The sequence below is a fragment of the Thermobia domestica genome, chromosome 1 (assembly GCF_964235325.1).
Source record: "Thermobia domestica chromosome 1, izTheDome1.hap1.1, whole genome shotgun sequence".
NCBI classification, from domain to species: domain Eukaryota; kingdom Metazoa; phylum Arthropoda; class Insecta; order Zygentoma; family Lepismatidae; genus Thermobia; species Thermobia domestica.
Window position 1 is genome coordinate 106,726,409 of NC_137454.1, and position 12,692 is coordinate 106,739,100.

General features: G+C 35.0%; 1 protein-coding gene across 1 annotated transcript in view; it reads left to right on the top strand.

Annotated features, from left to right (window-relative positions):
- pigeon (gamma-secretase activating protein pigeon) overlaps positions 1-12,692 on the top strand; it is a 92,979-nt gene that overhangs the window by 51,217 nt on the left and 29,070 nt on the right. The window contains exons 12-14 of the mRNA XM_081761690.1: positions 2,534-2,704; positions 3,695-3,879; positions 11,180-11,394. Coding sequence (XP_081617816.1) covers positions 2,534-2,704; positions 3,695-3,879; positions 11,180-11,394 — 571 coding nt within the window. The remainder of the gene's footprint in view (positions 1-2,533; positions 2,705-3,694; positions 3,880-11,179; positions 11,395-12,692) is intronic.

Sequence of the window (12,692 nt, forward strand, 5' to 3'; positions counted from 1 at the left end):
ATAAAATAGTGGCAAATCATAGTATTAAAGAAATAGTCCCCTTTTCCTCCTTTAGAAGTTAAATTTTCACAAACGCTGAAATATGTAATAACTTATTTTTATTTACGAGTTCATATATCAATTTTCACATCTCTAACTTACGCGAATCCTCACATTGGGCACTTTCTTAACAAACAAAGGGAATTTGGATATTATAGAAATGACTCTCCTTTCTCTATTTAGGAACGGAGTCTTCGAAAATGCTGAAACACGTTTCATTATTTTTATTGAAGAGTTTGTATATTAAATTTCACATTTCCAGCTAACAACCTTGGCGTAGATAAAAATCAGTGTATCCTATGCAATTCTGTTATTTTTTTATAAATCATTCTGTCATACACAAAAACTTATATCATACTCTACATACACTATCTACCAACAACAAGTCTGCGACTAAGCTTTTATCAGTACACTCCAAATTAAATATAAAACAACCAATTAATCCATAGACTAACATACAACAAAGTTAAAATTAAATATTAGATTTACAAGTCTATATAAGCGAATTTCCACATTCCGCACTTTGTGAATGAAAAAAGAGAAATTTCAGTATTCAGTATGACAGAAATTTAACTCCCCCTTTTTTCCCTTAGGAGCTTAAGTTTCGAAAACGTTGAAGAACGTACCTTTTATTTTTAATTAAGAGTTTATATACCGATTTTCATATTTTCAACGTAAGTGAATCCCTACATTTGGCACTTTGTGAGGAAACAAAGGGAAATTTCAATATTGTATAGATTGCCCTTTTCTCCCCTTATGAGAGGAAAGTATTTTAGAAATGTTCCCCTTTCCCTCCTTTGGAACAGAATTTTCGAAAGTTGAAACACGCTTTCCATTATTTTTAATGAAGAGGTTATATATCGAGTTTTCACTAACTTCAAGGATTCGTGTAATACACAATTCTTGGCAAAAAATTTTGAACCTCGTTAAACCCCTCCCTCTTAAGATACGTATTTCCAAAATTCCTTCCTTATCCCCTACTTGCAACACAAAAGGAGTATTCTATCTACACTTCACGTTTCTACCTGAAAAATGATTAGAAAAAAACTTAAATGAAAAGTTATAAAGAAGAAACCAGTATATCCACCATTTTACGGGGGGGATAGAGGAACAATTACTGAGAAAAGACCAGCATCTCCGCCATTTTACGGGTGCTTAATTTGAAAAGCATTTTCAAAGAAAGCCGTGTCGTCAAAGTGAGATTCTTGGGATGTTTCTCAAGGGTAGAACGGGTCCTGGGACCGGACGACACCCGTCTGATTTTAAGAGAAATAAAAATGAGAATTTTAGCTTTTTTTGGAGAGAGAGAGTGTGGGTAGGTGAGAGGTGAGGAAGAGAAAGGAAGAAATCTGATGTCACAGTACCTGTAGCTTCATCTCCTCTGCTGGGCTTCTTGATATCCTCCTGTTGTTCGTCCGGTGTTCTGTATGTCGAAAACCGAATTATAGTCTGTTCGGTTCGTTTTCTAAGTTACTCTCGGAGTGTCCAATTGACCGCCGTGCACTCCCCGGACCGACACTCGACAGTCTTTTGACAACTTCGCGACTGAGTCCTAAGATGACTCCGAAGACCGACTCTCGACAGGCTCTGGAGACTAACTTCGATATCCGACTCCAAAGGCTCCGTGTGACTCCCTGTTTCCGGGATGGAGGGAGTATTTAAAGACAAAGATCTGCTGGTAATCCTGCTGACTCCAGACACGTGAAAATGAGATGTTTTCGTCTCAACAGGTACTCATGACGTCAGAGATGGACAGATAGTTGGGAAAGGAGCTCTCTCAGCATTATTACATAAAATACACATTGACATAATACATTATATAACATAAACAAACACTTCCACGATTTAGCTACGAAAACACAAAATTACGGAAGAAAAACGTTGACTAAATTCTCAGACATAAATGAATTTTCATTAACTAAGACTTCCGAATGACTAGCGTACTTCGACACATAAGAAATAGTTTTATGTAATTAGGAAGAAAAAAAAAGAATAGTCTCACAACACCGAAGATAAGTCTTAAAGAATATCATGTTTCTTATACAAACAATAAATGATTTTGTGGGAGATCAACGAAAGTCAATAAATAATGAATATTGGTCTCTTCACAGTAGTGTTGCCTGAGCGATGATTATTCTCTCTACTCTTTTATATAACAGCACGGAATGAGAAGAAAGAAAGAAAACTGAGAAGTAGTGGTAGTAATAGTAGAAGAAGAAGTAAATAATAATAATAATAATAATAATGGTAATGCTGATGGTGTTGCTAATAATAATAATAACTGTAGATAATATGTCTGAGCAATATTTAGTACAGAAATATCGTTTTAATATCATGTGATCTATTAATTTTTGTAATGTGTGTGCATTATGAAGTACAATAGAAAATACGGTATATCAATTGATGATATTGAATGCACCTAAAAACTTTCTTTTAATTACTGCCTACAATAACACATCCATCTTCGTACTAAAAATCTTCCGTAACGTTTCAGCCAGAAGCATTATCCCGTTCAAGTACTCCTCTGTCACCTGGTGCCAGTTTAGTTGGAAGTGGTACGTTGGCTGATCTGGCAGCGATTGCAGCGAGGAAAGGACCAGATACCTTGCCATTCTATGAGGTGGAAAGCTGTACAGCAAGCAAACAAGAGCATGTTATATCAGTTGTAAGTGTCTGCAAGTAAAGTAATAATAAATATTAACTAATTGTCCTTTCATTTTTCTTTCCAAGTAAAGATTTACTTTAAGATCAGTCAGTAAGATGAATTGCCGAATCTACTACACTATTCAACGTTTGCAGAGGAAGAAAGCATAATTGTCAATCACACAAAGTTCAGAATACTGCATTCTGATTAGTTCCTCACGACTACTGTGGAGATAAAGTATGTTTGAGTTGTGTGAACGCTGTATTTAGTAAGTCTAAAGTACGAGGGGAAAATAAAATTTTTAGTTATAGAAATGTATTGTCAGTTGCTAAGGAAACGCAAGTAAGTAAGAGTAAAATACCACGAGCACAAAGGGAAAGTAATTATGTTTCAAACGAAGAGAAATACCTCAAGAATTTTTATTTTTAATGAATATCGGCATAGAAACTGGTTGCAAGCTTATCACGTAGCGAAGATTGTTGCAGCAGATGAAAGAATTTTCAGCACATACGACATATTTTCCTTAATAACTTAATAGATTATAGTTACCAAAGCTTTGTCCAGGAATCTTGTAATCGAAGTAATTTCAAAAATAAAGTACCTTTCTTTCTCAGTCGACGTCGAAAAAAAATGTATCAATGAATTCACATTATGAATGATAAATCTTTCACAGACAATGAATTCAACTCCAGCATGTTTTATTAAAGAATATTCAAAATGGCTGGCTAGTTAATTCTAATTTATACTTCACTCACAGAATACTAGTTGCCAATTATGTAATGATTTTAACTTATATTTAGTAGGTGAAATGGAAGAAAACTTTTTGCTAATTTAATAAGAAAAAGGGTCCGTGACGTTGGAAGTCATTCTGAATGATTAATTTCAAAAGTACAATGAGAGTAAATCAAGTAAATTAAAATTGTAGTAAATCATTAATTTATTCACTTATGTTTATTGTAAATGTAGTTAGTATTAATTCTTTTGTATATATTTTTTCTCCTCTATTTTTAGAATTTGAGAGAACTTAGCATGCATCTGCTAAAGAATAGCTCGAAGGATTCGCCAATGCATGTTCATGCAGTTGCAACAAGATATGTCGCAGCTCAACTAGAAATGTCTAAGCTCCTGTGCCATCTACTGTGTTTATGTGCAGCTGTTGATCCAGATCAAGAACAAGAAAAAGGATTTGCTTTAATGTAAGATTCTTCTTTTTCGTTTATAGTAAAGAAAACATATACACACTAAGTTGTCAAACACTTCTCACATTAAAACTGATAACATGGGCACCAGTGTTTTGTTTGATGAATCGTTTAACATCAGGAAATTTAATTCCTGTTGCTTGCTAGCAAGGATTAACTGCACGGAAAAATGTATAAAATTTATAAAACTTTGCACTGCTTTAAATTGAGTAATGTTTTATGTTATTAATTCAAAATAAATAATCAGAACTCACCCGAAAATTTAAAAATTAATAATAATAATAATAATAATAATAATAATAATAATAATAATAATAATAATAATAATAATAATAATAATAATAATAATAATGAGTTAATTGCAATAATGAGTCGAAGAGTTAATTACATTTAAAACATGTATAATTCTTATCTCATAATAGAAAATATTAAAAAAAAAGTGATTTAATATTGTGTCTCACAAAGTAAAGTTAGAACAGATCGGTTATAATTCAGCTTTTTGTATTGCACAACATATACATTTTCAGTTGTTAAGAAAGCTTAAATATCTTACACTAGGATTTTACGATTTCATTCAATTTATAGAATGTCGGATTTAAAATAAAATAAAATAAAATTATAGCAATATTTCTTTTGATGACTACGTGATTCAGCTAGAACAAATTTTCTTCAATAGTAATTCCATTTATTTCAAATTTATAGAAACAGTAAAGTCAAGATAACCAAGGATCTTAACGCGATAATTAGTGACGCGTTAGCCGAGATTTATCAATATTTTGATGTACAACATTAAAAATAAAGAATTATCAGAGAGACATTGGGAAAGCTCAAATACAAGATGGATGAAATAACACAGAAAAAAATAGCAAGGACTTGAAAACGAGATTCTGGCTGGCATAGCCAAACGGTGTGAGACATTAGGTTAGCGATCGGAGGAGCTATGTGTCGCGGGTTTGGATCCTCTTCTGGACATTGAATTCTGTATTGTTCTTTCATCATTGATTTCATCCTCATTTTCACCGTTAACCTGAAGGACACAATCGTGAGACCTAAAACTCAAAATTAAATAAATCGAACTCCGATCTTCTGTTTGCCTGCCGGTTGCTGTATTAAATGAGTTACTAGCAACATGGACTGTTTTGTCGCTTTAAAATAGGAAGTTCGAGTTCGGATTCTCGCCAGTCCAGCGAATTGTTGTTGTTGGTGCTGGTTGAAGTTTAGCACTCCTTTTCAGCACCGAGGTTACATGATACTCGGACCTACAATTTACGGTGGAACCGAACCAAAAATGGATCCGAACCACCATGGTGCGTTTTAAATTTCGATGTCCTGCTACCGGAAATCGAACCAAAGGTGTGTGTGTGTGCTAGCGAGTAGATCAGCGAGAAAGGCTCCAGCGAGGGGATTTTTTTTCTATTACTGATACTGTACTTACTGCACATGAGAGAATTTTAATGGAGGATGCAAGATGAGTATACACAAAAGCACTCAAAACTAAATTTGAATCTTTTTTGGTTGAAACGAAATCATCTTTGTTGCATAGAAGAAGAAAGAAAGCATTGAAATTCAAAATGATAGAGGATGTCAAGTAATGGATTGTTTAGATCGCTATCTTGGATCCTTTTGGCGAAAGTATCCGAAAACTTAACACTGTATCTTTCCCTACGTGAAGTAATGTAATGGCGGTCTGTTGACAATCGAAAAAACTTTTGAAAACGTTTTTGTGTTTATATTCGAAGTATGAAAGGATGTGCAAAAAATTGGCCTGTTTTGGAAGAATCGATTTTTTCTATGACTTTTCTACCGAGGAAATTTTGGACTTCTGTAAACATTTCAAATTTAATGAAAAATGGACAATACGTTCCAGCTGTTTAAAAAAAAAAAAATTTTTTTCATTATAGCAGTAAAAAATTTATTGCTACATTCTGAGAAACGGTAAAGGACATGAAAAAAATATCAAGAATCAAAGAAAATCATCAGTCCTATGATACGAAAGAAAAAATGGTAATGCGTTCTCTGGTTCCAACGAATTGTTTGTAGAGCTATGAGAGCAATGCTAGACGACGAAGTTGCTTTAGTAATCTAGCAGTAAATGTTTTGAAAATGTAATGTTAGATTTTTGTGTCGCGGAATTATAATTTACAATTTTTCCATAAGCTAATTTTCAGTTAGTCACGGCTTTATTAAATTTCTAGGGTATGCTCAGCGAAATAATGTTAGCATTTTATATTTTGATTTAGTTATTAGAACAAATAACGCGAGAACACGAAAAACAAATTTTAAGGTACTTTCTGGATCTCCTGAGTATTACACACAAAGAAACAAGATAAATGAAGAATAGAAAAGAGAAAGTACTGTGAGTCTTTTGATTATCAATAAGCCATTTCAAAAATTGATGAAGGAACAGAAAAAGTATTGATCTAGTAAAAGAAAGAAAAAAACTCATTTTTTAATTCAGAAAATAGTATCAGCAGAACGCACGTTCGTGTATATTCACCTCATAAATTTCAAGTTGTTTGGGGAAATTTATGTTAAAATTTATTTGGTAGTTCTGTGAATAGAGATAAATCCGTTCACGTTTAGCATCTTTGTTCTAATTTTTATGTGGCGTTTACTTCGATTTTCTTTTTTTCTTCCTTATTTCTTCACAAATTTTTGGGTTAAAAAAAAAAAAAAAAACGTTTCTTAATCTGTGCGACACTTAAGAATAAATTTTACAGTGGTAGTGTAAGTTTGTAAATTTAATTTAAATAATAATATAGTATAATTTCCATAATGTACTCTGTTTTATTGTATAGGGTACACTAAACGAATCCCATAATAACTCAAATAAATCAATCTGTTTAAGGCAACAGCAGTAATGAGGATATGCATGACTTTAGGAATATTAGTATAAATGTATGTTTAGCATTAATTTGGAACAATAAATATCACTAAAATTCCGGAATGTTCCTATAAGATTCACAAAATTTTCAGTTGAATCAAAATAATTTCTCACTTAACAAAAAAGGAAATCCTCACAAATTATCACCCCCTTCCATGCAGCGTTTTACCAGATAGGGAGAGGGAAAAGGAGGATAAAAAAGTAAAATTAACAAACAATAACGTAACTGTTAAGCACTCAGTTGATGGGCGCCATGGCTGATGTTGGTATAACATGTGGTTAATTGTGAATATTTGAACTCCTTTTTTAAAGAAAGAAATTTAAAGAAAAATATAATATTTAAATGTATCTGTGAAATCTTTTTGGAATCTCTGTTTATAAATCTTGATTTAACTTCCACTGTACGTACTTTTATTTCATAATTCACGCATTTACTTTAAAACACATTTGTGACCTCTTTAGTACTATGCTGCAGTGTGCAGAGTATGGGGTCTGAAACTTCCACTTTTTGTGTATACACACGCTTAAAATTTTATGTTAATAACAAATTGAAAATACATTGTTGTTGCTAAAAGGTTTGGTGCTGGCAAAAATTTTGTATTTTAAGTCTGTGTGTGAGCATGGCTTTGGTTTAAGAATAATGAATGCGCTTGAAATTCCGATCTAAATATATGTTTCAGATTTCTATATCCGTATAATGTACAGGTTTAGTGCAGAATTTCCTTTTCCCTTGAAAGTGTATTGAAGAATAATATTAACATATTTAAGCAGAATTGAATTCAGGTATTAGAGCAATATATTATCTAAAAATGACAACCAAAGATATTTTGAAACTAAAATAATTGATTTACGAGGGTGAGTCATAAATCATCCACGGTGTTCTCACAGACTCATTAAATACAAACACTGATACACCAAGACATTATTACCACCTACAGTATTTAATTTCCTGTAGGACTATTCTTGGCACTCAGTGGCATGGAAGTAATGAAGTCTGCGTAGGTGGATGAAGGCAAAGTGCACCATGTCTGCATCCACAGGTCACTCAATTTCTGTAGATTCCATGGATAGAGGTGATGATATCCTAAATATATTCAGTGAGGTTAAGATTCGTTGAGTTTGCGGGTCAGGCTATCAGCTGGGGTTCACCATATATAATGTGAAAATTGCTCTATTATCGAAACTGTTTCTGAGATTTTGTTTTGCGTTTATGGAATCAGTACTTACTAATAACCATTCAATATGACAAATCCTGCATCGAAAAAGTTCCAGAAGTAATTTACTTGTGAGTTTTTTTTTTTTTTTTTTTTTCGGACGAGTTTCATAAATTCGAATTAGATCATTTTATTAAGGTTTCGTGAATACTTTATCAATAGTATTACGGTATGGCATCATAAATTATTCCTCTTGGGGAAAAGAAAAGAAGGCATCAGTGGTTATATTGTGTTATGCCGATTTTTCTCCAAAATGGCTATAACGATTTTGCTGGTATTTTATAAATAGATATTTCAGTATTTTTTTAACCTGAGAATATGTTTTAATCCGGTTCTTTCTGAAGAACTCATTACTGATGGATGTGAGTGTTCTTTGAAAATTCGAAAAACGTCTTATTGTAATTTTATTCTATTTCGTCTACAAATATTTCAGTATTAGTTTTGCAGTATAACATCATTTATTATTTGTTTTAAGAAATGGAGACGAGTTAAGTTCAGTAGGATGACCTGCACCTTTTATTAATTTGAAGCACGACTATCTTACAATTGATACTTTAAAGGCTGTTCAGCATCTTATTTCTGCTTTTTTTCCCCTCTAATTTGTATTCCTTCAAACGTTTTATTTCTCCTACGTTAGGAAACGAATCCAATTGTGTTTTTGCATTTTTTAATGAACATAGTTTCCGTTTTACTGTGATTTTTTTCTTCCTTTCTCTTTAAATTTAATTTTTCGTGCGGCAAAAATTTCCATCTGGTCTTTTCCGTCATTTTATGAATACGTAATAGGAATGTTAAACTAAATATTATAGAAGTTCACCCCTCGTATAGAAGCAGAATTTTCACGCTAGGACACGTGTCAGCTTATTTTCAGTAAGGAGTTTATATAGCGAGTTCCATTCCCTTAACTTGAGGGGCTCCTGAAATACTCTATTTTCGGCATAAATTTTGAACCCTCCACTTGCCCCTCGGAGATGCAGTTTAAAAATTCTAAATAGCCTTCGGCTTTTCCCTGCTATTACGTAGAAGATGCCAAGGTAGCGATGTGGCAAGCAAATGGTGGGGGTGGATTTACGTAAGACACCAAACAAACAAGCATCCAGCTTTATTGGCTGAAGTGCTCGTTCTTCGCATGGGGAGAATAGGTTTATGAAAGTATCATATTTGGATACACATGGAGAATTAATTTTGATTTAAACGGCATCAGGAGTGTCAGTATTCATCTCAGCGATCCCAAAAACTATGAATTAGACGCTAATACTGCTCATTTTGGATTATTTTTACATTTCATCCTTACCACTCTTATCTCCTCAGCCCCCATGCCGATCGGGGATGAATTTGGGCTTAAAAACATCGATAATTTCACTGTTCAGCGACTCCGAAAACTATGGATTGGAAGCTAATATTGGTAGTTTTCAATTTTCACGTGCCACCCTTATACATGCACATACTTCTCTATATTGCTGAAAACGTGATAAGAACCTAATTTTATGCCAGGGTCGACTCATGTACCAAGAATGATCGTAATCGGTGCCGCGGTCTAGGAGAAATTGGCCATCAAACGTCGGTACAGTCATTTTATTTATGTAGGAAATACCTCTTCTTTACACGGAAATTTTCAAAAACACTAGAACATGTTAGGAGCTTATATACCGAGTTCAATCTTTGGAACTTAACAGGCCCGTGAAATACTGTATTTTTTGCGTTAATTAATGAGCCCCTCTATTTACAACCTCAGGATACGCCCTTCGGGAAAGCTAATGTGATGAAAATCTAAGTTAGGCCAAAGTCTACTCGTAACCAAAAATCATGATCAGTCCAAGTGTGGGAGGAATTGGTCGAAGGAATGGAGGCAATGAAATAAAACTTCATGGGTTCCAATGCCATACAGCTTTATTGTAATGATCGTAATTTCAGGTCAATCCGACAGCCAGTTTGGTTGTACGAGTTTAATACGTGTTGGATATCAGTAAGTTGTAGCACACCTCCGAGCATGGATATGTTTTGATATGGCTTGGAAGTGACTCGTAGAGTCGTCATATCATTCCCTGAAGCAAGTCAGTTCATAGCTACTGTAACTGCGCCTCGAGATCTTGCACATCTGCAGTGGTGCAAAGTTGACATCGGATCTGGTCCCAAACGTGTTCAATTGAGGAGAGATCAGGTTACCTTTCTGGCCAGGGAGGAACCTCAACATGACGTAGACAGCCCATAGATATATGTGCAACGTGTAACCTTGTCTTGTTGAAAGGTTTTACTGGCGTTCTCTCGCAGATGGGGGTATATGCAGACGCAGTATCTCACTCCACGAGGATTCCATGTTGCCCAAGTGCGATACCACTGTACACACTGGTGTTAATAGCAACCTACGCAGGGGACGGTCCGTCCGCAATCCAGCTGATACCAGTCGTCGAGACACGTGCGGGATGATAGAGTAAACTACTTGTATCCGGATTGTGGACACAGATGTCACAGGTTTACGCAATGCTTCACGCACAATGCGACGATCCTCCCGTGTTGTGATCTATTGGGTCGACCGGAATCTTCACGTATCCACAGGCCCCAAATCAGGACATCGGAATGCCCCACATATCTGGCAATTGCGCGAAACACGCAACAAGTCTGGTGTAACCCCACGATGCTGCCCCTTTCGAATGCCGTCAAATGCTAGTAATGTTGTCTAATGCACCTACAAAGCGTTATGTGTGTTTCTTGACCTTCCTGCACTGTGCAGACTCACTCTCACACGCTTCACAACTGATCGATACGACCAGAGCTGAATTTTTTACTGCTAACATTACTGTCCTTTGGTGGTCATTCACTACTTTGAAACTCAAACCGTTTACACACCCTCCACAGCGTTACACATCTACCAAATTGTAGTTGAATTGCATGATCTTCCTTGGTGCTTTTTTTTTTTTTTTTTTTTTTTTTTTTTTTTGTCAATGAGTGTAGATATTTGTATTGGATATTACACATGTATTATCAGATAAGTTATAGATTCGTTTCACATTAGACATTTAACATCATACGCGTGTTAAGAAATTTGAGATCGGAATTTCATTGCACCTATGATGTACATGTTTCTAATAACTTCATTAAAATGAATGCATGTAAATAAATATAATCTTGAATATGTATGGGATTTTTTGTAGCCTTGTTAAAATGTACTTAACCAATGGATATCTTTTTCTGGCACTAGCGATCAGGTGGATGACGAACGTCGCTATGTCCTTTTCCTTCTCCTTGAGAGATACTTCTTTGCGGTGGATAGCCTTGCCTTTCCTCTCCCTCAGGGCTTTACTTCTTTCTTCACCTTCCTTGGTTACAGAACACTTCAGTTCCCTGTTTTCCTTCAGTACCTTCAACGAAATGTCTTTGAACTCCATGTTGATGTGATGAAAGTCATAATGGCAGGTAAGACTCTGTTTCCTATGTACTAGCTGCTCTTGTCTTTTTTGTTATACTGATTATTACATTTTCTTCGGTAAACATGCTTTAAAATTTGAACTTTTCGACTACTTGTACGTTTTCAACTAAAGGAATTTTCAAACACGTGAAGTATGCTTTTGTTTAATAGTGACACGAAAGTTATCCTCAGTTACTGAACCTTTCGATTTTCAGGGATAACTTGGAGCTTGGAGTACCATATTTTTAGGTGACTCTGCGATCAGATCTTGCTGTAGACAATTCATTTAGTTTTCCTGCTGTTTCATTCTAATTTTAATTTGATTTACCCGATCAGTCTGTAGCCTAGTCCTTCAATTTCGTGGGGTTGCATGTTCTGGTAGAACAATATATCTTAAAACTTTTGGTAATGGAATTCGAGTGTAACTAAAATTTTGAGACGGCAATAGTTTTCTCCAAGTTTCTGAATAACACTTATTCGACTTACCAAGTTTCGAGGGTTCAGTCTTAACGTAATATTTCAATGATGGCTCTGAGAAAATGATTGGGGATAAACAGTTTTGGGCATACATTGGATATTATATGTTTGGGTGAGAAATGAAAATCTTGGAAACCTGGATGTAAATGACTGGAAGCTGATTATAATTATTTGAACATTCTAATTCGGTAGTTCATAGCAACTTCATCATCTTCAATGTTCTTTATCTCGACTAAAGAAAGTTAATTGGTTTGTATCCGACCGATTTGGCAACGCTGCTGTCACCAGTGTATTTGCGTCAGCATATGAAATTGGCGTCTTTAACAGTGTGATATTTCATCTTGTGGGTGCTGGATTGTCGTGTGGGCGCTAGTGAAATGCTGCTGGAAATGAACCGTTATTCAGAAGGGTACATTACAACTCTTTCTCACATACATTTCTCGTAAAACCAAATAGTGAAACAGGTTGGCACAATGCTTAACCATCGAAATGACCAGAGCTAAAGATACCATGGCCAGGTAAATACAAATGTGAACACTGCAGAAATATTTGACAATAAAAGAGGCCGTTCAAAGTATCATCATTGCCTGAGGTACTTCGTGCAATTCGTCGACTGGCAGTCTAATGAAGATACCACCTCAACATGATATAGCCCACAGATTAAATGTGGCACAGTCCTCTGTCAGCCACATTTGCCGCAGTCTTGGCCTGTCTGCGCACATAAACACCTCCTTCAGCACCACATTGTTGAATGTAACTCCCGCAAAACGTACGAGTAGGTCACAACGGAAAATGGTTTGTCACATTGGATGAGATTACATTTATCTCA